Below are 25,296 nucleotides of genomic sequence, written 5' to 3'. Positions count from 1 at the left end.
GGCATACAACTCCTAAACCTGGCACTGTTAATGCCTTGCTCTACAATGATGGCTAGATGCCTTATGTCTGCCGACTTGATCCACTCCTTTCTATTCTTTCTATTATGACCACAGTGCGCAATAGAAAGGACATGCTTATGTGCAACAGTTCCGTAACATTGAGTGTGTAATGTGCTAATATTCTTGTTAAACTTTAATGGTAATTAAAACGATGTATTCAAACTCGAAATGTAGGTCTACATTTTATACTTTATTTTAAAACGAAACGGTGCTCAGTATTTACATGGTTTGGAAGGCGTGGTCGGCGGAGCGACATACAATACAGCCCAGTAGACGGCTTATATAAAGCTGCGCTCGCTGCACGCAACTATTGCGTCGATCTTGGATATTATCAACGGTCCTCCAATCAAACATCTATCAACTGTCTGTAGCCTACTCACCGGGTAAATAAGGATAATTCAGATTTATCATGAGAATGAAAATGACAACCAGTTATATGGGTGAAAACGTTTGCATTTTTGCTGCTGTGTTTTTTTGCTGCTCTGAAAACGGTTATCAAACTAAAATCAAATGGTGAACAGTGTGAAGATTTCTTTTTTTCTATTGCCCCTATCCCTATGATTGCAAAGGAAAAATGGCAAATTAGATTCGTTTTTTCTTTATTTTACTTAATCCAGGCATAAACATATTTTGCGTTTCTAGACATTGTTTACACCATAAGAGTAGGTTGTTTTTATATTTAAAAACCAAAAAAGTACATATGTAGCCTATATATATTGAGCGAGTTTTCTGCGGTTGAAACCCCAGAGCCGAACAACGATGGCGCACAAGGAGTTCCAGATCGCGGGGAAGAAGCCCGGGCTGCAGGTGTGGCGTCTGGAGAAGATGGACCTGAAGCCCGTCCCTTCCGAGGCCTACGGGTACTTCTTTACCGGGGACTCCTACATCCTGCTGTACACCACGAAGGCGCCATCCTACTACATCCACATGTGGCTCGGTAACAGATATGCTTTCAACTTACAAATATGAAATATGATATGTAACACAGTAAGAATTATATAACATGTATCACATAATATATATTAAAACATATATCTGATGCATTTTTTAATACGCCTGTTATTGTTATTATTATAAAAATGAATATAGGCTAATTATTACTAGGCTATTACTATTATTATCATTAACATCAGGCTTTTTAAAATTGTCTAGATTTTAAATTTATTTGCCAAAGATGCTGGAGGGAAGATTTAAGCGCTATAATTTGAATTTAATTTGTTTGGAATCTAAGAACCATATCCGCTAATAATGAACGAAATGCCCTTAGAAAATATCTGTTCTGGTTGACAGTGCATCTGCATCTGTATGAGACACTCTCACACAGGGCCTCTCTTCTTTTCTCATTTGTTCGGGGATTCCATCAATCATATGAGTGCATTCAGCGTTTTCATGGCTCCACCTTAAATATCCCATATCATGATTTTTTAGAGTTAATAATTGCATTTGGGAGGTACTACAAGAATAGGGTTACATGCCTGTATGTGAAAAATGACCCCTTATTATTCTCACATTGTTCATATCTGTAAAACCAATTTCAGAGTCTTTCAAAAACGGTTTGATTTGTATCATGTTGCGTTAAGGCCCCCCACCCAAGTAGCCCAGTCTGTTCTAAGGTCGAACGCTTTGCACGTGTGTCGGCAAATTCACCGCCCCGAGAAGTTGCAAACATTGTCGGTAGCCGGGAGGGACTTCTGCACATCAGCACCGCCCACTGCGGTGCTGGTTGTTTATTTTCTAAACCTTTCCCTCACATCTTTACGGAAGAGGATTAGGGCCACACATGTAAAAAAAAATTAAGTTCTGACTTTATTCTCAGAATTCTGAGAAAAAAGTCAGAATTCTGACTTTAATCTCAGAATTCTGAGAATAAAGTCAGAATTCTGACTTTAATCTCAGAATTCTGACATTAATCTCAGAATTCTGAGATAAAAAATCAGAATTCTGACTTTGATCTCAGAATTCTGACTTTTTTCTCAGAATTCTGAGATTAAAGTCAGAATTCTGACATTAATCTCAGAATTCTGAGAAAAAAGTCAGAATTCTGACTTTAAAGTCAGAACTACGGGTATCTGTAAGGACTAACCTCCGTGGGAGAGACACTTTGCTTTATGCAGTAGGAGGAAACCTATGGAAAGCCAAGAAGGCCACAATCCGGCCCTAGAATGGCGCGGTAAAAGTGCACGTCCCATAGCCAACTCACCAAGCTCACCAAGTCCAGTATTCAGAATTCAAAGCATTTATTCACAAATACGTTCTATTTTTTTGACAAGCGGAGCCGACAGTCCTGTGCAAGTATGCAAATTAGTCATGTGCGCCAAACAGAAGATAGACGCAATGTATAGAACTGATTGTTGTGCATTGTTGTGGATATGTAGGCTGGTTAGTTGTGGTTGTTTGTGGTCTTAGTGAAACAGCTTTGCCTTGGAGTTGGAGAAGTTGGAGTGATTGTGTGAATGTGCGAGAGAGAGCGCACCTGCCGTGGTGATGTTGGGCTTGTTGTGGGTTTATATCTGATCAATGATGTATCTGTCTGATCGTATTAGCTGTAGATGGATGGTTAAATAATGTCACAAGATCGGTCATACTGCAGGCTCTCATTTGCAAATGCACTGATTGTGTGCCCGTCTCCGATATGCTATATACCTGGCATTTATTCAGTTCATGTTCTTCTGAGTGCGCAAGAATGGTGCCAATTATTGTCGTGTTTGCATTGTAATAAACAACTTTGCCCCTCCCTGTTATAAAATAACGTGCGTCCCAACAACTTTAGCCAATGCAGGCTTCTATTGCTTTACCAGTGTGTTTAACGTGTGTGCGTGTGTGCGTGTGTGTGTGTGTGTGTGTGTGTGTGTGTGTGTGTGTGTGTGTGTGTGTGTGTGTGTGTGTGTGTGTGTTGTCATGTAGGCTATAGATATAGATTGATTGTCTTGGCTTGCTTGCATCCATTAAAATATTGTAATGTTATGGCCTAGCTGGCTACTGCATATCGAGAACAATCTGGGGATGAGGGCATCCCCGAATATTGACGGGTATTTCGCACACTGCCATCTCAATATGACTAATAGCCGCGGCTATTAGTTCCGTACGGATTCCGTACGGAATTCTTGCACTTTTACCGCGCCATTCTAGGGCCGGATTGTGGCCTTCTTGGCTTTCCATAGGTTTCCTCCTACTGCATAAAGCAAAGTGTCTCTCCCACGGAGGTTGGTCCTTACAGATACCCGTAGTTTTGACTTTAAAGTCAGAATTCTGACTTTTTTCTCAGAATTCTGAGATTAAAGTCAGAATTCTGAGATTAATGTCAGAATTCTGAGATTAATGTCAGAATTCTGAGATTAATGTCAGAATTCTGACTTTTTTCTCAGAATTCTGAGATTAATGTCAGAATTCTGACTTTAATCTCAGAATTCTGAGAAAAAAGTCAGAATTCTGAGATTAAAGTCAGAATTCTGACATTTTTTCTCTGAATTCTGAGATTAATGTCAGAATTCTGACTTTTTATCTCAGAATTCTGAGATTAATGTCAGAATTCTGACTTTATTCTCAGAATTCTGAGAATAAAGTCAGAATTTTTTTTTTTTTTACATGTGTGGCCCTAATCTTCTTCCGTACATCTTACCTACAGCAGCTTTAACAAAAAATAAATGTGCCGACAGGGAGTGAGAGTTCAGCGGATGAGCAAGGAGCGGCCGCCATCTTCGCCACGCAGATGGACGAGTTCCTTGGCGGGGGCCCGCAGCAGTTCCGCGAGGTCCAGGGCTACGAGTCGAACCGCTTCATGGGGTACTTCAAGAACGGCGTACAGTACAAGGTACCGTTATATTCGGATCATCATCTTAAATATTTTGTTGATCCCCGGGGCGAAACTGGGTCACATTGCAGTTGTTCCCATTCTAGAATATAGATATATAAGCACAGAAAATAGAATGTACATTATTGAAAGGACTAAACCTTCTTCAATGCAAATGGCAGGTGAGCAGCCATGAATTGTTAATCCCAGTTTATAACAGGATTATTGACTGATAATTCTCTAATAATCTCCATTATACACCGCTATTCATTTCAAAGATATCTGTGGTGGTTTATTAGGGCATAAACTAGCGAGGGCTGCTTTATGAAAATTAATTATGGTAAAAGTTTTATTATATTAAAATACTGATGTCTGTGTGTGGTCTGATCACATTCAATAATTTTGCATTCAGAATGTAACTGGTAACCCATCATTTTCTAACTGTAAATGATATACAACCTGCCTGGAATGACCTGTATCTATTTATCTCAATAAAATATATATTGCTTTACTTTTGTCTTTTTTTAAATCTCAGAAACAATAGCATCTATACAGTGATAATCAGTAGCCCTATGCGTATAGAGTGACCAATTATTTGTATAGGTATATAATGTCCTGAAGAGGCCCTCAAAGCATGCTCAAGGGCACTTTGGATCAAATAACTGTCTATCTCACTCTCCTCGTTATGTTGGTGTTATGGTGTGTCTGGTGTACTCAGGCCTCTCTGGTCTTCCTCCTCAGAAAGGCGGCGCGGCCTCTGGCTTCAAGCACGTAAAGACCAACGATGTAACTGCAAAGCGCTTGCTGCACCTCAAGGGACGACGCATCATCAGGGCTACCGAGGTCGAGATGTCCTGGGACAGCTTCAACAACAACGACTGCTTCATCATTGACCTGGGAAAGGTGATGCAAGACCTCAGCCCGCTAGTGCGCTAACCATGCTATGAAGACCTACCCGTTGGTATGGTCCACTGTGTAGCCTACCATTTGGTACGGTCCACTGCGTAGCCTACCAGTTGGTATAGTCCACTGTTTAGCCTACCAGTTGGTAAAGTCCACTGAGTAGCCTACCAGTTGGTACGGTCCACTGAGTAGCCTACCAGTTGGTACGGTCCACTGTGTAGCCTACCAGTTGGTACATTCCACTGTTTAGCCTACCATTTGGTACGGTCCACTGTGTAGCCTACCTGTTGGTACAGTCCAATGGGAAGCTGGTAGGTGGATCCATCACACATCTGGGTAAATACTCCCACTTGTGATGTCACTAACGGGTCGTTTTTGAAAATGGTTTGCAATGGCTAAACGACTCAACGGACGCCCGTCAAACATATCTGAAATGTATAGCCTTTAGGCCTCACACATTTTCGTGAACATCATCCATTCCAAAATGCAGGATATCTATCAGTGGTGTGGATCCAAGTGCAACCGCTACGAGCGTCTGAAGTCCACCACCGTGGCCATCGGGATCCGCGACAACGAACGCAGCGGCCGCTCTGACCTGCACATGGTCGACGAGGGCGACGAGTCGGACGAGATCATCGAAGTGAGTCGTGTGTGTGTGTGTGTGTGTGTGTGTGTGTGTGTGTGTGTGTGTGTGTGTGTGTGTGTGTGTGTGTGTGTGTGTGTGTGGAGTGTGATTTTGAATGGTGGTGTGGCAACGTCGAGACAGGAAGAGTGAGGATTCGTGTGAGTATTAGGGCCTCAGCTCTGGCATTTGAAATAAAGTATTGAAACTGAGATGCTTTTTCTTCATGGCTGTGTTTTATGTTTATTTCTAGGTTCTCGGACCCAAGCCCGACATCCCAGATGGAAGCAAAGACGATGAAGCAGATCGAGCCAGTAAGAGAACGGCTACGCTCTACATGGTGGTTATTCATTTTTGTTTAACATCCTTTATATGTCATATGGGGTAGGAGAGGGTACTGTCTTTATTCACTATATTACCCCTACCTGCTCCTTAAAGGGGACCTATTATGCTTTTTCGACTTTTATGACCTATAAACGTTGTTATAATGATTGATAGTCATGTTTAACCATACTAAAGTGTCAAAAAATGACGTACATGCATTTCGACGTATTCCCACCCCAGTCTGGGGTGGCTGTGCAGAGTGCTAAACACTCGGGAAAACGTTTGCATTCACTTGTTCACATTTCCGGGAAATCATCTACGTAGATGCACTCCTGCCCCGCCCCCATATGCCTGGTCAAATCTACCCGCGCGCGCGCTTCAAGGAAGATAACCAATCACAACGGAGTTGGGTTGGCAGGAGGGGGGCGAGGGGGCGGAGAAGGACGAAACCGAGCGTTGACAGAGAATACTGAAAGCGCCCAGATGAGAGGAAGAGTTTCCCGAAAATCGACATCGTTTTTTGTGTATGGTTAAATATGACTATCAATCATTATAACAACGTTTTTAGGTCATAAAAGTCAAAAAAGCATAATAGATCCCCTTTAAGGAGCTGTATATACAGTCCAACCCAAATCTGCTCCTGAATTACCTGTCTGTACAGTCTCACCACTACCTGCACACTAATGACTGCTCTCTGTATTCCCATTTGTTTTTGTGGCCTAGATCTCGGATGCGACAGGAAGCATGAAGGCAACTTTGGTGTCCGAGGCTTCGCCCTTCAAACAGGCCGACCTCCTGCTCACTGAGTGTTACCTCCTTGACAACCAGGCCGACAAGAAGCTGTTTGTCTGGAAAGGTAAGATACTTGAATCATGGAACAGTAATTACTCAGGCAGAGGGCTGCAACCCTTTTTGCATCCTGTATACACTTAGAACCTAACTTTGGTTATTGTTACTGCCTGTCCATGTGCTGGGTTGGTCGGGCAATTATGCATTTATCATCAAAAGGTTTGCCATCAACCTACTGTGCTACATGAATAATAAGATACACAAAGACACTTGAGACACTTACAATTTAAAAAACATGGTGGTTGGTAGAATATATAACTAAATAGATGTATGTATATGTATATTATATATACATACATATCAATATGACACCCACATGTATCTATTTAACATGCATGTCTCCCGTGACGTGCCCCTAAACCGCAGGACCTAGCGCAAACGCTGCCGAACGCAACGCAGCCATGAATGCTGCCCAACAATACATCAAACAGAAGAACTACCCCATGCACACCCAGGTAACACCCAAGTGCTCATTTATAATTATCCGAGTTGCTCTGATATTGAGTAAATATTGGGGTAACGTCAGAGAATAGAGGCCCTGAGTGTTCTCAGCCTTAGCTGTAAGCATATACCTTAACAAACTCATTTAAACGAACGAGTTAAAACACTGCACCCATGAACCAAGCCTCATCGTCCACTACCTCCATGTGCAGATTCAGATCCTGCCAGGAGGGGGGGAGAGCACCTTGTTCAAGCAGTTCTTCTGCGACTGGAAGGCCAAGTACGACACCACCGGCCCAGGAGAGGCCTACACCATAGGCTCCATCGCCGTGGTGGAACAGATTCCCTTCGACGCCACCGCCCTGCACAACAATCAAGCCATGGCCGCCCAACACAACATGGTGGACGACGGATCCGGAGAGGTCAAGGTGGGACCAATGGAACGTTCACACGCATCGTTATGGCGACCAACCGTGGTAGCTTTTAGTACTGTGTATATTGGGGTGCAGCTAGGTGGCCTTTTCAGGAGGTATTTCCTGCCCGTGCGCTCTCCCAGATCTACCAGATCCTAAAATAAACCTAGCAAAGACCTCTAACTTATTACAATTTGAAATACATTTGATATAACCCCATACCTAAACATCATGACTTGAATTGAAATAAGGTAATTTCTAACCTTCGGTGTCATTGGAAAAAAATTACCGCCGGAAAGAATTTTGCTGTAAGATGTGAATATATAGATTTAAAATGGGATCATTAATGCGGATCAGTTCATCATTAAGAATAACAATGTTGTGTTGCGTTCTCGTAATGAATTGTGGTGGATGTTTGCAGATCTGGCGTGTGGAAGAGGGTGAGAAGGTAGCTGTAGAGCAGTCCAGCTATGGGCAGTTCTTTGGAGGGGACTGTTACCTGATCCTGTACAGCTACAGCCTAGGAGGCCGGAGGCAGCACATCATCTACATCTGGTGATTGTCCACACGGTGGCGCCATTATGGACCAAAAGTTAATCTGCATCATGTTATGCTTTTTCGCATCTTTTACCCGGGCTTTAAAGCTAAACTAAGTAGCTCTTAAATTCTATTAGCACTCACTACTGTGATTTTGAGACGGTAATTGATTGTCAACTTTCACCATTTGGACTGCAAATTTCTCTTTAAACCGCTGATTTGTCTTCCGAGAATTTTTCCAAGAAATGGACAGTGATGACATTTAGCTGGTGGCTAAATCGAAAAGCTAGCTGATTTAATATGTAAGATAGATGTAGGTTAGTCAAATGTATAGTTTAGCTCTGTGCAGGTTAACTTAAAATAATAAATTCATTGGTACCTTTGTTATTCTCAGGCAAGGTCTTAAATGCAGTCAAGGTGAACTGACCGCTTCGGCCTTCCTTACCGTCACACTTGATGATGAGATGGGAGGAACCCCTGTTCAGGTGAGAAGATTTAAAGGTTCATTTTACACCAGAAGGCACTTGTAACTTGCTGCCATCTGCAGTTCACAAACGGGAATAACATGGTGATCTTTGTTGTACATTCACAAAATGGAGCCACAAAAGAGGTAGAATTTCAGCGTAAAACAGGATGTGCGTTTTGGACTTAATGTAGAAGGAATCCCCCGAATAAAAAGAGAACAGCGAAAGAAAAATTAGTGCAATCTGCAAATTTGAGGAGAAGAAAAGCGGTGAAGGTACTCAAAGAAACACATGGGCTGAATAGGAGCAAGTGCGAGTCACACTCGCTCAAGTCAGGGCAGATAGAATACTACCGCGGAGTCTGAAAGCGTTTGAAGCGTGAAGTAGGAGACCCCACGTTGTGACCAAATGTGCCCCCTGTTTAACAACTTCATTGATTTTAGTAAAAGATAACAAAAATATATATATATTCAGGAGTATACCTACCCTTTAATATTTATACCACATTGCATTAAACGCTATTCAAAGCATCCAAAGAGCTTTTAATGGACGAGTGTGTGGGCGAAGTCACATCTCATCCACCGTTTATATATAGTATTCATGGAGGGAAAACCTGAGGGAAAACCTGAGGAAAACCTTTGTTCCTTTTGTGTCGGTAGGTCCGTGTGACTCAGGGCCAGGAGCCGGCCCACCTCGTCAGCCTGTTCAAGGAGAAGCCCATGATGCTGTTCCTCGGCGGGACGTCCCGTAAAGGAGGCCAAAGCCAGCCGGGAAGCACGCGACTGTTCCACATCCGCCGCAGCACCACCGGGGCTACGCGCGCCGTGGAGGTAGGATACTCACACCTCCTGTACCGTTTCATAATGTAGCCAGTGTGCTCATGTGCTAACCGTGATCATACCGTCTCAAGTTGTGTTTTGACTATCATTCACCCAAAATAATTACGTAGTATGGGAAAAGGCATTGCTGGCCAATTAAAAAATGGCTCCATACCCTTTTAAGCTAACTCTTTTGTTAAAATTGTATTCTCATATTTTTCATGTTTATTAACCAGGGGAGTGAACAACAAACGGCACTACATTTACAACACATCATTGTCCCTTTTCGAAGACTCCATCTTAATTCTCCAAACTCCCATGCCTCTCTTGTTTGGTCTCCTGTGTGAACGCAGGTGGAGCCATCTGCTGCCTTCCTGAACACAAACGACGTGTTTGTGCTCAAGTCCGAGGGGAGCGCGTTCATGTGGCGGGGCCTGGGGTCCACCGAGGAGGAGGAGGCTGCGGCCAAGTACGTTGCCGACTACCTTGGTGGAAGCCTCAAAGAGGTCAAGGAGGGCGGAGAACCAGGTAAGCCAAAAAGGGTGGCCAGATAGTGTAATGGTTGGGTTTTTGGATCCCCATCCAAACGGTTCTAGGTTCAATCCCTTATGTACGTTAACAATAAAGTTCTCTAAAGTGTAATGTACTTACAGTAAGTACGGTGCTGAGTAAAAGTACTTTAAACTATGATGTTTCCTCCTGACTGTAGCTGCTTTCTGGTCGGCTCTGGGTGGGAAGAAGGAGTACCAGACTTCCAAGAGTCTGCAGAACATGGTGAAACCTCCCAGACTGTTTGGATGCTCCAACAAGACAGGCAGGCTCATTGTGAGTAATAGATAATACACTTTATTTACATAGCACCTTCTTTTACATAAAATATAATCACATATTTAATGATGTAATTTGAAAATCGATGTCAACTGTTTTTGCACATTCATTAATTAACACGAAGAAATTATGCAATCTACTTCCTGACAATATATAATCCATATTTATACTCTAGGCTGAAGAAGTACCTGGGGAACTAACACAGATGGATTTGGCACCGGATGACATCATGCTTCTGGACACCTGGGACCAGGTCAATCTTCTATTGTTGTCAACAGTGTAACTAACCAACTGTCTAATATAATAGAGCACCCTTTATTTTCCTGTGATGGAAAGTCTGACTCCTCTATTGTTTTCTCTGTATTCCTTAATCCATAATTATCCAGATCTTCCTCTGGATTGGCAAGGATGCCAACGATGTTGAGAAGAAGGGAGCGCCCAAGATCGGTGAGAATAGTACTGGAAATGATAGAAAGCTAGCTATTGGCTCCCTACGGAGCCAATAACATGATCCATGCATGTAAGCATGACATTCTACACATGTTATCGTTACATCCACACAAATGGTAGTGCTCCGATGCCACACCGCTAAGCAGCGGCGACTTGAGTCGGAAACTGCGGTTGCAGTGTTCTTCTGCCCCTTAAAACTTTCTTCCAGTCTGGGTTACGGCCCTAATGTAATGCCGTCTGCCCCATGTTCGCATGACATCCATACATGTTAGCATGACATCCCCAGACGTTAGCATGATAAAGAGGAATGTTAACATGCTGCTTCCTGTCCACACAGCCACAGACTATGTGTCCTCCGACCCCTCCGGTCGTGGCCCAATCCCCGTCACCACCATCAAGCAGGGTTCCGAACCCCCAACGTTCACCGGATGGTTTCAGGCCTGGGACCCGAAGATGGGGGACAATGTCATGGCCAATTTCACTTAAACCAACCCTCTCGTCTCTTGGCTGTTTGCCGTAGAATCCACCTAATAAAGTACCTCACTTCTTAAAGGTCCCATATTTTACCTCCAGTGGAAGTGTGATTAGCCATAGATCTCTGAAGAATAAGTCCCGCCTCCGAGGCTTTTGGTTCCATGTTTAAATGTCTATGGAAAATAACGTGTGGGGTTTGAATGATCGTACGTGACAAAGTTCATGCTCAAGTTTTGAACTGCACACATTTCCCATCTAGATTCCATTTGGGTTTTGGATTATGTGGGCCGTTAAAGTAGTTAACTATTATTAATGCTAACCGGGAGCTAGTTCTGATCTGCGCAAACTTCATACGTCATACTTGTTAGGGAGGCGGGAGTTGCTCGCAATCATTCACAACCTAACTTGATTTTAATTTCACGCTTCAATGGACGAGCAGCGTTGGTGCCACCTCCTCCGTAGGCGGGCTCTGTTGCCATTTCGGTGAAGACAAACTATGAAACATTGCCGTTTTTATGAACCTTGACTGGGAGAGTCGTGACGTCCTTAGTCGGCGCAGATCCGCGTTAGCATAATGCTTCTTCATCATAGTTAACTACTTTAACGGCACCGACAATCCAAAACCGAAGTGGAATCTAGATGGAAAAAGTGTGTAGTTCAAAACCTCAACAGCTTTTACTTCTTCGCCACCTACAGATTTTGTCACGTACGATCATTCAAAACCCCCACGGTATTTTCCATAGACATTTAAAAATGGAACCAAAAGCCTCGGAGGCGGGACTTATTCTTCAGAGGTCTATTACAAACCGTTTTGAAAATCTGCCTCTAGTGACATCACAAGTGGGCGTGTCCACTTAGATGTGTGCTGGATTGATCAGTCTACCAGCCTTTCCAGCGGACTGTAGCAAACATTGCTCATCTATCTGCCACACATCTAAGTGGTATAATATGGGACCTTTAAGTTACTCTTAGATGGGGGGAACTATATTTAGTAGATGGGAAAAATACATGCAAATTTATGGTCAGTTTTCCATTGTTTTTTTTATCTTCTTTTCTTATCAGATAATTATTGAGTAGAACTATATCTAATAAAAAACAATCCTATATGAGAACATAATTTTGTGCATTGTAAACATTTAATATTGGTCCTAAATGTTGTGAAATCCAGTCTGCCAGAACTGAATTGTAAAGATAAACCTAATCTAGGTGTGGCGTGTAGCATTGACATTCACTACATACCCCCTTAAATATTTTTAATAAAGTACTCTTCTTGAAAACCTGCGTTATATATTTCTTAATGGGCTCAGAGTTATTATTATAAGCAATTGATTAAACCTATGACTAGATAACGCCAACATCATTGCAATGCCAAGCCCCTTTTGCCAGTAATCATTCCATATGCACCAGGGGGTTCTGCTGAGATGGATGACATCTAGGCTGCATCAAGGTTTGCTGTGGAATCTTTCTGTGAGAGCTTAGCAATACAAGCAGCACTCAGGTTTAACCTTCAGCTAGAGATATAAGCACCCATTGGTGCTTGTAACGCCACGACAATAAGGTATAATCCAAGAGAAAACACAGCTGCTTGTAAAGTAAACACTGAAATGATCTGGTGCGTTGACTGTGTTGTGATACACAGTAATTGGAGCCATGGGATCGTCTGCCAAGAATAAATTTCCCCACTGCAGGTCTGAACATGCTAATAAACAGCAACATCCATAACCCTAACCCATCAATCCATTTAACTGTCTGTCCATCTATCCACCTATCCAATCCATCCACCCATAATTGTATCCACCCACCCATCCATCAACCCCGCCACCCACCCATTCATCAATCTTCCCACCCATCCATTCACCCCTCCCTCCACCCACCACTGCAGGTGTTGGCTGGAGGGAGGGTGATCAAGCCAGGTCTGGTGCTTAGAGTTTGAGTGGAAGGTGTATGATGTGGGACTGAATGTGGACCTCAGCAAGGCTGACGAAGTGACTGCTGACATGTTCACCAACGTCTACTGCTGTAGACATTGCAGAGGTAGTGTGTGGTTCATACTATTTTACATACAGGATAGAGGCAGGGCTGTCAAACTGGCCACCTTCGTGGTGGTTCAATCTGGCCCTTGGGGCAATATTGTAAATGAAGAAAAAATAAAATAAAAATCAAATAAATGTGTTTTTAAAGGTAAAAAACAAGATACAAAAATGTGTGTATCATATTGATAAAATATGAATTGCACCAAATAATGGAATCCCTATATAAGCCAGAAGATGGTTAAAAAACTGCAACCTGCTTACTTCAACTAACTGCAAGATGTCCCTGAGAAAAGAGAAGAAAAGTTGATACAGAACAGATTTCTTTCAAGATGTTTGGAAGAATAAATATTAATTTGCATACGTCAATAGTGCTCAGACCTGGCTAGTGTGCAAACAAGCTGAGGTTAATCATTTTAGTATTATTTTCCACAATAAGGATTCCCCCAGGGAAAGTTACGACAAGAAGACAGATCAACGTCTATAAAACACTTCGATCAGTATTTTATAGCTCAAGCCCCAATTAAGTAGCATTTGTTCTATTATGGCCTAAAAGCTCAAAGAAACTTGACACCCCTGGGCTAAAGTGTTTTACTTCCAGATACTGGGTTTGATCTTCAATGTTCAGGGCCTAATTCCTAACACAACCTGCTACATAATGACTTGTATCTAAAAGTACTGCCTAACCCCTGATCCTAATACCTGTATATTAACTCACTATAAGAAAAAAGTGTCTGCAATATAGCTCAAGTACAATCATTCTTGAGCATTTTTTGTCTCAATTTTTACTCACGCAAACCCTGAAAATCATCACAAGGAAGGACCTTCTGTTCCGACACTAGTTCAACAAGCTGGTCGTTTAAATGTAAGTTTTATTTTGTGTTGTTATGTGTAAAGTATAGACCCTTTCATGCTCTTAGTTCTCTGTGTATTATTTTGTTTTAGGTGCCCAAAAGTTAAGCATAATTCTCTAACGATGAAATGAAGAAAGACAGGAAGTACAATGATAATACAGACCATCAATTCAGCAGTTTAAATCAATAATCTGCATTCAGATAGACAATGAGGAGGGTGAGCAGGGTGAAGGACACTGATGTCAATAGACTCAATTAGCTAATAAGGAAGGCAGGTTCTGTCCTGGGAGTGGAACTGGGGTCTTTGGTGGAGGAAGATGCTGAGGAATCTATTCAGTATTATGAACACGCCTCTCATCCCCTGACCACTACCCTGGAGCTTTATCAGATAACCAGAACGTGGATGGCCTTTTCTACCAGTGGCCATCAAACTGTTTAACTTCTCCACCTTCTGCAGGAGGGAAAGCTGAGAATATGAATACAATTATGTGCAATTTTACTTTCAATGTCGAGTGCAATATTACTTTTCTATTCCTAACCATTTCTAACTACTATTTAAGGGTAACTTTAACTTTTTTTACTCAATGAACCCTACCTTTATGGCTATCCTACTCTTAGGCTCTGGGGTTAGCATTTACTTGTTATACACTTCATATGTATAATTATATATTTTTTATTTTGAGGTTGTAATTCGTTCTGAGCATTAAAGAATTACTCTGGTATTAATAAAGTATTATCTTATTAATCCAGCCCTTAAGTACATTGCATAGACCTATGTTTTACAGGCTTTTAACCTTATAAATGTGCCTACTTGTTTGTTACAATATTTTACCAACCTATTTAACTATCATTTTTTATCATTACCGTTTTCACCATGAATTTGGAAAGCTATACCACCTGTTTGGCTTCATAGAATAGACATTCAGATTCTGCTCGCCAACAGCAGATGGCAGCACTCCGCAACTCGCAGGCATAGTGAATAGAATACGTGCCACACGGCACAGTGAGACACGGAGTTCCGGCTGAGTGACGCTGTATCCGGATAATTAAGCAAATGTTGCACAGAATGGAGTTATATTTTAAATGAATTACTTGTAACTCCGGCGCTTATGTTGTTAGCTTATTCCCTCAGCTATAACAACCACCACCCCTTTCCTCGTGGTCTCCGTACTAATCCACCGACACCATGCCAGCGATCCTTCATTGTTAGGAGTCGAGCCATGTTCCCAGACAGCCTTCCTCGGTGTTGTGACTCGTTGCTTTCCACGGGAACCAAAGCTACAAGCTAGCATGCTAACTAGCCTGCTATCCTAGCCATTATCTTCCTTTTATTTACCTATACCTTTTGTTTGTGTCGACATGTTGCATGGACCCTCTGTGGCATTCCATGCGGCAGGCATTTAAACGGACCAGCGGAGCGAGTGGCAAAACATTCGCGGCTTCCGACCGTTTAACGCTTGCCGAAATAGCAGCTGTTTTGCTGGCCAGGGAACGAGATTTGGGTTTGATTCAATTGGCTTAAAGGGACCTCCCGCTGTCTTTAAGGATATCGTTTGATTCAAGGATAAGTGGTCGTGTACAGCAGCCGTCTGCCACCATGGCGTCCTCCTCCGGCAACGACGACGACCTGACCATCCCCCGCGCGGCGATCAACAAAATGATCAAGGAGACTCTTCCGAACGTGCGCGTGGCCAACGACGCCAGGGAGCTGGTGGTGAACTGCTGCACAGAATTCATCCATCTGGTCTCCTCTGAGGCTAACGAGATATGCAACAAGTCTGAGAAGAAAACCATATCTCCCGAGCACGTGATCAACGGTCAGTTCACTTTCCCTTTCCAACTGTTGTGCACTGACTGCAGGGGGTTTAGTTGTGTTCTCAAGGGGACGTTTATTTTTCAGTCAGGTTCACAAAAGCATACGGAAACAAAAGTAAGAATACAAGGAACAATAAACTGTTCAATAATGAACAATCCCACTCACCCACTCCACGCCCTGGAGGTGTACAAGAGACGCACCTTCAGTCAGAGACTGATTGCACCAATATGCAAAACTGAGAGATACAGGAAGTCTTGTATACCAGCTGCTATAAGGTTTTACAATACACAAAAATAGCTGAACCTTTTTAGTATTAATTTATTGTATTTTAACTTTTTAAATATGGAAGCTATCTGTGGAAATGTGTGGTGTTATGTCTGTCTTGAAGCTGCAATGGCACTGTAATGTCCTGTAAAGGATCTATCTATCCGCATCCACTATAGAATCTTGAGGATGTGCTGGCTCTCGGTGAATGTGCTGATGTAGCGTTATGGTTTTGATCCCTGGGTCATGTGTGTTTTGTTGCAGCTCTGGAGAGCCTGGGCTTTGGGTCGTACATCACAGAGGTGAAGGACGTCCTTCAGGAGTGTAAATCCGTAGCCCTGAAGAGACGAAAGGCCAGCTCCCGACTAGAGAACCTGGGCATTCCGGAGGAAGAGCTGCTCAGGCAGCAACAGGAGCTGTTTGCCAAGGTGAGAACTATAGCATGCCATTTAACTGGTAGAACTCCAGATTAAACCGCTCAAGGTGAGAACTATAGCACGCCATTTAACTGGTAGAACTCCAGATTAAACCGCTCAAGGTGAGAACTATAGCATGCCATTTAACTGGTGGAACTCCAGATTAAACTTCTCAAATTGAACTGTAGCATGCCATTTAACTGGTGAAACTCCAGATTAAACCGCTTCCGAAGTCTTTTATCCTCTCGCACTCTGGTCTTCTGACATGGTTTGTTATTAAATGACAACAAACCATGTAGTCAAAGAAAACTCAAACAAAAGAAAAACAAAATGAAAAGTTACGCACAAAAGAAGCAAAAATGTCAGCAAAGCAGTGAGAGCTGGAAGCTGCTGCTGCTCCAGAACAGTTTTTAAATTTATCTTGATACAGCGCCACCTGCAGGTGGAATTATCAAATGCTCAGTGTCCTTATCTGTGCAACTTTTCTGAATTTGGTTACTATGGAATATTTCTTAAAACAAATACGGCAGTTAATAAGTAGTATGGTGATTTACTAAGGACACACGGTGGAGCTATTGATGGAGAACTTGTTCACAAAGTTTCATTTAATTTAACTTAACAGATTGCATTTTTCATGCTTTAATGTTACTGTAGAGCCTGTTGTGGATGGTATTGTTTGAAATGTAACACACTTGTGTAATGTGGCTGTATGTACAACATTCCCAAACCTTTGAAGTGGCCCTCCAGTAGTGTAATGACGGTAGTATAAGAGCCAGCTTGCCCACTAATTAGGCCATGCTGGCATTAATTGTATTTCCCTTCTCAATTTACAGCATAGGAATATCAAGAGGGGCCATAGCAGGCTGTTTAGACCCCCCCCCATCTCATTTACTTGGGGGGGCAGAACCGTAAACCAAAGCTATTGGGTATTTTTTTCCCTTAATGCCATTCATTTGCATTTTTACTTTCCTATTGTTTGTGAACCGTAGGCTCCACAGTTTTGTTTAGGCTTAAAGCACAAGTGAACCGGCTGTCAGCTGGGATTCAAACACTATTTAAACAAAATGGGTTTTGTGCGGAGGGTTCCGGGAAGGAGGGGGCCGTGTTACAAACCGCCGAAACTGTGCGACCCTATTTATATAAATTAGGGAAGCCTAACTCTGGCGGAAGCAATTATCAACATTTCATGAAAAATCCTTTAAGCCAAATCATTACCTCGATGGCCTCTATGCTGTGTCAACGTTCATCAGTCGGTAATGAAAGCAGGGTTCTGAATGGCTGCGTGTGTTCCCTGTCTCCAGGCGCGCCAGCAGCAGGCAGAGCTGGCCCAGCAGGAGTGGCTGCAGATGCAGCAGGCCGCAGAGCAGGCCCACATGGCCGCCACCTCGGCCAGTGCTGGCCAGCAAGCCGGCTCCTCCCAGGACGAAGACGACGACGACGATATATGTTTATAATTTTTTTTCCCCCCAAGGGACGGTTGTGGAAGCGGTTACTCTTAACTTCGGCCCATTCCCCCTCCCTCTTCTCCCTTTCAATTGGACGCACGGTGTAAACTGCCCAGCGACCTGAGGCGTGTAAATTAAATGAAGCGTGATGTCTGTCGGTTTGGCACGAGAAGGGCACGGCGGCATGGACACTTTGAACCAGCAGAGGGAGTACTAGCTGTGGCAGCGTGTTTTTTTTTGTTAGTTTCATTTTTGCTTTTTGGAAGCAGTAACCGAACGAACTGCAATGATTGGAAATAAAATGTTTATAAATTCATCTCAATTTTTCTCTTTTTTTTCCCCCCCTCCCCTACCCCCTCAAGTGGTTTATCTTGTGTTTTGTGTTGAAGTTATGTTGAGTAATGTATGGAGCTATAAAGATGAGTTGTGTGAGGACTGAGGGACATCGAGGACACTGCTCCTCCATGGTAGGCCATCTTATCTGTCGTAAAAATGCCTCGCTTCACTTAAAGCCTATATTCAGTGCTTTTACAGAATCTGATCCCACCTCCTTTTTTTTTGGAAGTTTTATTTTTTATTGTGAAAATATTTCATTTATCTCCTTATCTTTCACCAATGTATATCTTTTATTTCAAGGAATCTTTGCTGGAAAACATATTTTTTGGATCGTTGGTAAATAGTACATGTTGGATTTTTAGCAAATTTCAACAGTTAATGATTCATTTTGTTTTCCTATTTTTGACCTCAATATTGCTAGTTAGTTGTACATTTCTACAAGTTGTTCTACTTTTTGACTCATAGAACCAAAGACAGAAGACTTACCACCCTCTTTAATGCTTATGGTTTTTGTTGAGATTCCTGGTGGCTCATTGTAATGTACACTTTGTTATCGGTTAGCCGTTGTAAAAATGCTTTGATATCGGGCTAAATTTGTAACTACTTTGGGAAGTATCGAACACTTGAAATAACTGGTGAATTCTTAGTGTTAAAAAAGAGTTGGAATACACATTCACTTGCCTACCATGTTGTATTCTTTAAGCAATAAAGAAATGTTTTATAGACAAATCCTTGTGTGATTTATAATACTTTTGAATATATTTATATCACAACTTGGTCTGGGCCTCTTCCGTTCATTTGCACTACGTTACCATGCAACTGGTCCTGGGGAAAGGATGGCTCTTGAGTTGGAAACCTGACTCAAACAAATAATTTGTTGCTTTTTCGGTCGATTACATTTAAGTTATTGTTGATGTATACTTAATCTATCTATATTTAGGAGGGGTCATCCTTAGTTTCATTCTGTATCTTAAAGCTGCTGGTTAACTTGGATGCAAACAACCTAATGTTCCGCTCGCCAATGGATTGGCTTGGCTTGCGGTTCCGGTCAGACATGAACAGCTGCTGGGAGATGACAGGTCTACTACATTCAGGATGATGGTGCTTAAATTGTACATCACCTTCAACAGCCTCAACAACATTGTCGAGATTTGGGCCATTTGGCCTTCTGTGTAATTTTTGTGTTTATCACTATTTACCCAAGTCAGAACGACCACGCACATAAACAAGCTTATTACTGGAAGCCTATTACATTTGTGACGTAAGAATGATTTATGACACTGACAAAATTCAAGTTAACAGTCGTTTCTAACCGAAAGGGGGCGACCCTGGACTGCCACCAAGCTCAAGAAATCAGTTCCAAAACCTCCACCCCTGCTGCCAACACTCCATTGCCTCGCATAGTGGGAATGCCAGGTTAATTTACTGCGGTCGCCTTTAAAGGGAAATTATAGTTACAATTGTTGCCGCTAAAAAAGAACTGGAAATGGCGGGTTAAAATACATTTCAGACAACGTGTCATCATTTCACGTTTAACGTCAAGCCGGTTGAATGAAACTTTACTAATTCACTTCAAAAGGTTCTGCTGGTGTCGAAGCCCAAGGTAAGCGACTGTCCGAATGATCGAATGATTGGTTTGATGCATTAATGAGTAAACCGCGGGGGATATGATTGCACAGGGTATGCCCTAGGCTACTCAGGAATCTTTGCTGAGTAGCCTAGGGCTACTCAGCAAAGCAATGCTGTTTTTAACTATTATAAAGGCTACATTATTCAGGCAAGTAGACGTATTGAAATGTGGTCACATTGACGAATAGCCTACTGAAGACTATTGGTAGGTCGGGAAGGTAAATTCTATAGGCCAATTTTATTCCCAGGAAAAGTTTGTTCCTACCCCTTGAGTGTGATGTTGTTTTTGGTAAATTGCTTTGTGATACCAGACATTTTAATTTTGGTTATCTGATTAAACACAATGGGACAAGATCTAGCCCACTATGAAACATGCAATTAGTTCAGCAAATAGTAGCTATAGCGAATAGTTTGAATAGGCAAAAAAAGGCATAAGAAAACGCGTGAGTGTGTGTGTATGATTATTATGACCAATGGTAGCCCCGTTAAGGGCACTGACGTAGGAGAGATTCCACGTTACCATAGAAATAGATGTCTGTTCTCAACAAATAATTGGAACCCAGCTGAATATCACAGCTCCCAGCAACCTCTCAAGCCCAGCCTGAGATGTGTGGAGCTGACAAAGCTCTCCTGACTAATTTCGAAAACATCCCTCTGTATTTCTCTATTCTACCAACATATTCCTGGAAAAACACACACGCAGCCTTACACCCACAATCCATTTAGGTTTCACACAGTGGTTGTGAAATATTAATCAGAACTAAAAACTTGTTTATTTAAATGCCAGTCAATTGAAAATAGCAACATAGCACGGACACTGTTGCCCTAGCAACGGTTGGATAGAGCAAGTTTGGGTTGACCCCCACACACCCCTTCCCCGCTCCCAGTTCTTGCTTCTCGTCTCAGGTTCCATGGTGGGCACCTCCGGATAATGACCTCACGTAACTCCCTAGTGGGGTCGGGGTTGTTTGGCTTCCAGGTTACTGGGTTGGATCCCCATGTCTAGTGTCTACCTGTAGGCATCCTAACCTCGAACCTGCTCATCGATGAGGAGGGGATACAACATCATTCAGGATGCCTAGAGAGAGAGAGAGAGAGAGAGAGAGAGAGAGTGAGAGAGAGAGAGAGAGAGAGAGAGAGAGAGAGAGAGAGAGAGAGAGAGAGAGAGAGAGAGAGAGAGAGAGAGAGAGAGAGAGAGAGAGAGAGAGAGAGAGAGAGAGAGAGAGAGAGAGAGAGAGAGAGAGAGAGAGAGAGTGATGCATGTTGTTCCCATGATGCACTGCTCTGCCCCGGGACATGCATGCATGAAAGAAAGACCTGCATGCTGTTCCTTGTGACGCTTACTTTAGTTCAGCACATGGACAAACAAAGACTGTTGTTGTCAGACGTTGAGAACAATCTCCCAGACTTTTCCCTCAGGGAGTTTCAATTTGGCTGAAAAATACGGAAAAAAAACCATGCAAAAATGTTTTAGGCCCCGAGCCACTGGATTAAAATGGGCATACATTCAACTGGACCGGTTCAGCAGGAATGTGATGAAGAATGCCCGCCGTCCAGCGCAACGGCTGACTGCTTATGACAGCAAGACCTAGCTCTGCCCTTCCATGGTCATGAAAAGCTCATGTACAGGAACTCTGATGAGTTCCAGAAGACTAAAAACATTTTTGGCCTTTGACCTCAAACCGATGCGATCAGTGTTTTTTTCCTGCAGGACCAAAACATCAATTTCTAGAAGAAGCGGGACCCTGATTTAGACAAAGTTATTAGATTGAGTTTGAATTTTGATAATGTATAAGTTATAAACGGAAGCTTTAATGTAGTAGTGACTGGGTAAACCAGAATGAAGGTAAAATCTTTCCTAACAATGCCCCTTAAATTAACTTGTTTGTGTATTATGTAACCGAAAAGACACAAACATGACGAGGTGATCGAGTGACAGGCATTCTACACGTCGGTCTTTGAAGTATTTTTTATCAGACCCGTTAACGTTATTCATAAAAGATTATTTCGTTCCTTTCACAATAGCTAAGCATTCTGTTGCTGCCCCCTGCTGGTGGCAACTGTGATATATTATTTAAATCGGGGACTCCTCTAAATTCTAAATCCTGGCAGCAACTTCCACAGTACATCTTGGATGCTTTCATTGATAATTAGGTGCGAACACTTCATATCTAATAAGCTATTTGCCTATAGGCCTATAAATATAGTTGTATACTCGTGTAAAAGTGCAAAAAAAAAAAAGCACAATTGATTCGTCCACATCATAAACTTTTGATGTTTTTTTTATTGATGTTGAAGTATTTGTAATAATTACTCAAAAGCGCATTATCCTTATTTGATCGTACAGTTCTTTACCTGATTGTGCTCAGAATACTGTTGATTGCAATAACCATCTATCATCACATGATGGCAGCATTGTACAGCCTCCCAACCTCACATGTTCAGCTATCTATAATTTACATTGGTTGCATTCTTTCAATTGCTGCATTTAAATCATTGATATTTACCAAATAGGATGCTTTTGTAATAGCAATTTAAGACAATTTGCAAAATGAAGGTAAACAACAATATATTTATTAAATTTGCAATTATAACAAACATTAATACAATTCAAAAAGTAAAGCGCTCATGAGCCCCTAACAAATTATCAAATGCATTGGTCTAGAAGCTCAATAATCATAATCCATTCCATAATAATCGTATCTATGGCTGTTCTTTGGCGACAACCGATAACCAGCCTTGTTGCGACATTACTAATAGCGACATCGACGTAGAACATCACAATTGATAGAGGTGCGCAATCTGTTAACGACATCCTCACAGAACTTCACAATTGATAGCGGGGTGCAATCTGTTAGCCATACTCCCTGAACAGTCTCCTTCTCTCTGCGTCAAACAAAGCAGCATGTGACATCGCATGGAGTGGGGGGGAAGGGGGTGGCAGGTGTTGCATTAACAAAAGCTCTTTATCAAAGCCCGAGTGCAGGTGTGAGGCCAATATCCCGTGCACACTCTGCAGGAATATGGCGCTCACACAGCAGCACTGACTCATTTCTCTCGGTTACGGCTCTGAGAACATACAAGTTTCCTCATAAAATGTGTGGATGACTGGAAACTGTGTTCACCACACATTGAAATGAAATAATTGACTTTGCAGTGTGCAACAATTCCTTCTTGAGATACCCTTCCCAGAAGCACGCACTTACTTTACCTCCACGGGAAACTCTGCACTTCTGCCCATTAGTACTTTAACTCTCCGTGCAACACTCTGACCTTTGACCATGGGTTCTACCATATAACTGCACGGTCACCTGAGGTGTGTGTGTGTGTGTGTGTGTGTGTGTGTGTGTGTGTGTGTGTGAACTGCACTCATACCTGAGTTGTGTGTTTGTGTGTGTGTGTTTAAGCATGCACGTGATTCTACTGCACCATAGGCTCTGGGAGTGTGCCGGGGGAGTGGGTTTGGAGCTATGCATGTAAGATGTGATGTATGTGTTTCCTGTATCGCCCACTCAGGTCTCCTTAATGTCTTCCACATTGTCTGACAAGCCCCACCACCACCACCGCCACACTGTATATGGGCATCTCCCCCCTTCCTGCCTGCCTGCTACGGTGGCTAGTTGCCGTGACATCCGGTTCCGGAACACACTCCCCCCCCCCCTCCTCCTTCCCACACTTCCCACACTCCTACACATTTTGGTCAGGCAGATCGGGAGACAGACCTGCCCCTCCCTGGAAGGCAGGAAGTGATGCGGTTTGATAACTCATGTGATCAGATGGCTGACCCTGGGCTCATTGCACTTTGGTCTACTAGCTATTTATTGCATCCTGGCAGTTACTCGTGCAGGAGTCCCTCTGCTCTTAGTATGTGCTCCTCCTGCTACCCAACAGGTCTGCACGTTCAGCAGAGGACTCACAGAGGAGTCACATCATGACTTTTGGATTCTAGTTTATGCGTCGTCTTCCAAACTTGTAAAGAATTGTTGGCGCATTTTCTGAGGAAATAAAGGCAATAAAAAAAAGCACACTGCTTTGAGTTTCCTCTGCATTCATCTTCAAGTGTGCTATATTTCGATATTCTAAATGATGGCTGAGAAGGATGTGATAAACAGGTGTGTTATAATGATCTTAACAGGATGTTGTGTTTCAACTTGATGGGGAACATTTAGTCTTAGATCAGAATGTAAGTGTCATGATCTGCCTTTAGTAAAGAGGACTGAAGTGCAAGGTAGCACGCACAGGCATACAGACGCACGTTGTAACACACACACACACACACACACACACACACACACACACACACACACACACACACACACACACACACACACACACACACACACACACACACACACACACACACACACACACACACAGGATCAAAGTTTGCTGTGTTAGTCTTGCAACAGAGGAGTCACTGCTGATTAAACTACAGGATGTAGGTCCAGGGAGTGGTTCTGGTCCTGGTACTGGTCTAATGACGGACCCGGGGAGGTGGGGTCCTGATATATCTGATCCATGTCCTCAGCAGCCATGGTCTTTCATCAATACTGTTTAATCTGCACAATGAAGTACAATGCACTGCTGTCCTGTCGACGCATGCTGCTGAGCTCACAGCCCTCGTGCAGGACATCGTACATCGTGTTCAGTACTACTGATGCCAGGTCTTTGGCTTGGAGTATGGTTTTGTCAGTGCAGGGCTTTTGTCCTCTTCCTCAGAGTTGTTGTGAAACATGTTGTTATCTGCTGGTTTTTTGTTTCTCTTTTGTTTCTCCAGAAACACTCTCTTTGGTGCCAAGTTTATAATTGAATAAAATGTAGGTTAGGCTGGAAAGTTGGCCAGGGAAGAGGAGAGAGCAACTGTAACCCCTCTGTGATATGACTGTGTGTGTGTGTGTGTGTGGGGGGGTGGGGGTGGGGGTGGGTGGGTTGGTGGGTGGGTGTGTGTGTATGCGTGTGTCCCCTAGCTGAAATTGGCCGGCCTACTGCACCAATGTAGGTGAGAGTGAGTCATTACCTTGAGAGCACAAGTATTATCATCATCATGAATCAGTGGGAAGAGACTTTCCTTGCTGCCCTGAATCTTCAACACAACAACTAGTGCACACTCTGTCCATGCTGGTGCTCTAACACTCAGCAGGAAGTAAAACAGGCCAAATGCTCATTATTAATGCTATTCGTTGTTTAGTCATTTAGCAGGCAGTGATTTTTCGTAAAGGCACTTTGCTCAAGGATGCATGCAGGTAGTCTGCAGGCATTGTGGTCCCCTTACCACTCTGCTTTCCTGCCCCATTCGTGTTCTATTCATGTGCTACTCATGTTCTCGGTTCTGCTGTCTGCGGGGCGTTGTGGTCCTATCTCTGCATTTTAACAACAGTTTGTTCAGTGCAGGAAAGATAAATATCCTGCCATTAGTTCTGTGCACCCATGCACCAAGCTCTGTTCATTTATCTCCCTTGGACGGAGCCTCTGGGGTGGAACCCGTTTACTACCAAGTCCAGGCGGCGGGATCCAAACCCTGGGAAAGACTCTC

General features: G+C 42.9%; 3 protein-coding genes across 3 annotated transcripts in view; all 3 read left to right on the top strand.

The window, feature by feature from the left end:
* The first annotated feature begins 330 nt into the window (after positions 1-330).
* scinla (scinderin like a) lies at positions 331-12,250 on the top strand. Its single transcript, XM_030373403.1, has 17 exons — positions 331-443; positions 808-997; positions 3,717-3,871; positions 4,592-4,753; positions 5,244-5,393; positions 5,629-5,715; positions 6,423-6,555; positions 6,915-7,003; positions 7,202-7,417; positions 7,824-7,957; positions 8,334-8,424; positions 9,063-9,233; positions 9,575-9,749; positions 9,931-10,046; positions 10,225-10,302; positions 10,436-10,496; positions 10,837-12,250. Exons 2-17 carry the CDS (start codon positions 820-822, stop codon positions 10,983-10,985), a joined length of 2,145 nt encoding a protein of 714 aa, XP_030229263.1. The 5' UTR covers positions 331-443; positions 808-819; the 3' UTR covers positions 10,986-12,250.
* A 2,609-nt stretch (positions 12,251-14,859) lies between these two features.
* dr1 (down-regulator of transcription 1) lies at positions 14,860-18,863 on the top strand. Its single transcript, XM_030372991.1, has 3 exons — positions 14,860-15,674; positions 16,202-16,365; positions 17,655-18,863. Exons 1-3 carry the CDS (start codon positions 15,455-15,457, stop codon positions 17,805-17,807), a joined length of 537 nt encoding a protein of 178 aa, XP_030228851.1. The 5' UTR covers positions 14,860-15,454; the 3' UTR covers positions 17,808-18,863.
* Positions 18,864-19,479: 616 nt separating this feature from the next.
* gng12b (guanine nucleotide binding protein (G protein), gamma 12b) overlaps positions 19,480-25,296 on the top strand; it is a 22,776-nt gene continuing 16,959 nt past the window's right edge. Inside the window, exon 1 of the mRNA XM_030373404.1 lies at positions 19,480-19,737. The gene's annotated coding sequence lies outside the window, so the exon portion shown is untranslated. The remainder of the gene's footprint in view (positions 19,738-25,296) is intronic.

Source organism: Gadus morhua, chromosome 12, assembly GCF_902167405.1.
Source record: "Gadus morhua chromosome 12, gadMor3.0, whole genome shotgun sequence".
Lineage (NCBI taxonomy): Eukaryota > Metazoa > Chordata > Actinopteri > Gadiformes > Gadidae > Gadus > Gadus morhua.
This window is presented reverse-complemented; position numbering and strand designations above follow the sequence as displayed.

Bases quoted from the DNA above. Each gene is read 5' to 3' on its own strand.
- scinla (XM_030373403.1), top strand. From the start codon at position 820: ATGGCGCACAAGGAGTTCCAGATCGCGGGGAAGAAGCCCGGGCTGCAG. The intron at 6,556-6,914 runs GTAAGATACTTG...CCTAAACCGCAG, and splicing joins GAAGCTGTTTGTCTGGAAAG to GACCTAGCGCAAACGCTGCC. The intron at 10,303-10,435 runs GTCAATCTTCTA...ATAATTATCCAG, and splicing joins TTCTGGACACCTGGGACCAG to ATCTTCCTCTGGATTGGCAA.
- dr1 (XM_030372991.1), top strand. From the start codon at position 15,455: ATGGCGTCCTCCTCCGGCAACGACGACGACCTGACCATCCCCCGCGCG. The intron at 15,675-16,201 runs GTCAGTTCACTT...GTTTTGTTGCAG, and splicing joins TCCCGAGCACGTGATCAACG to CTCTGGAGAGCCTGGGCTTT. The intron at 16,366-17,654 runs GTGAGAACTATA...CCCTGTCTCCAG, and splicing joins AACAGGAGCTGTTTGCCAAG to GCGCGCCAGCAGCAGGCAGA.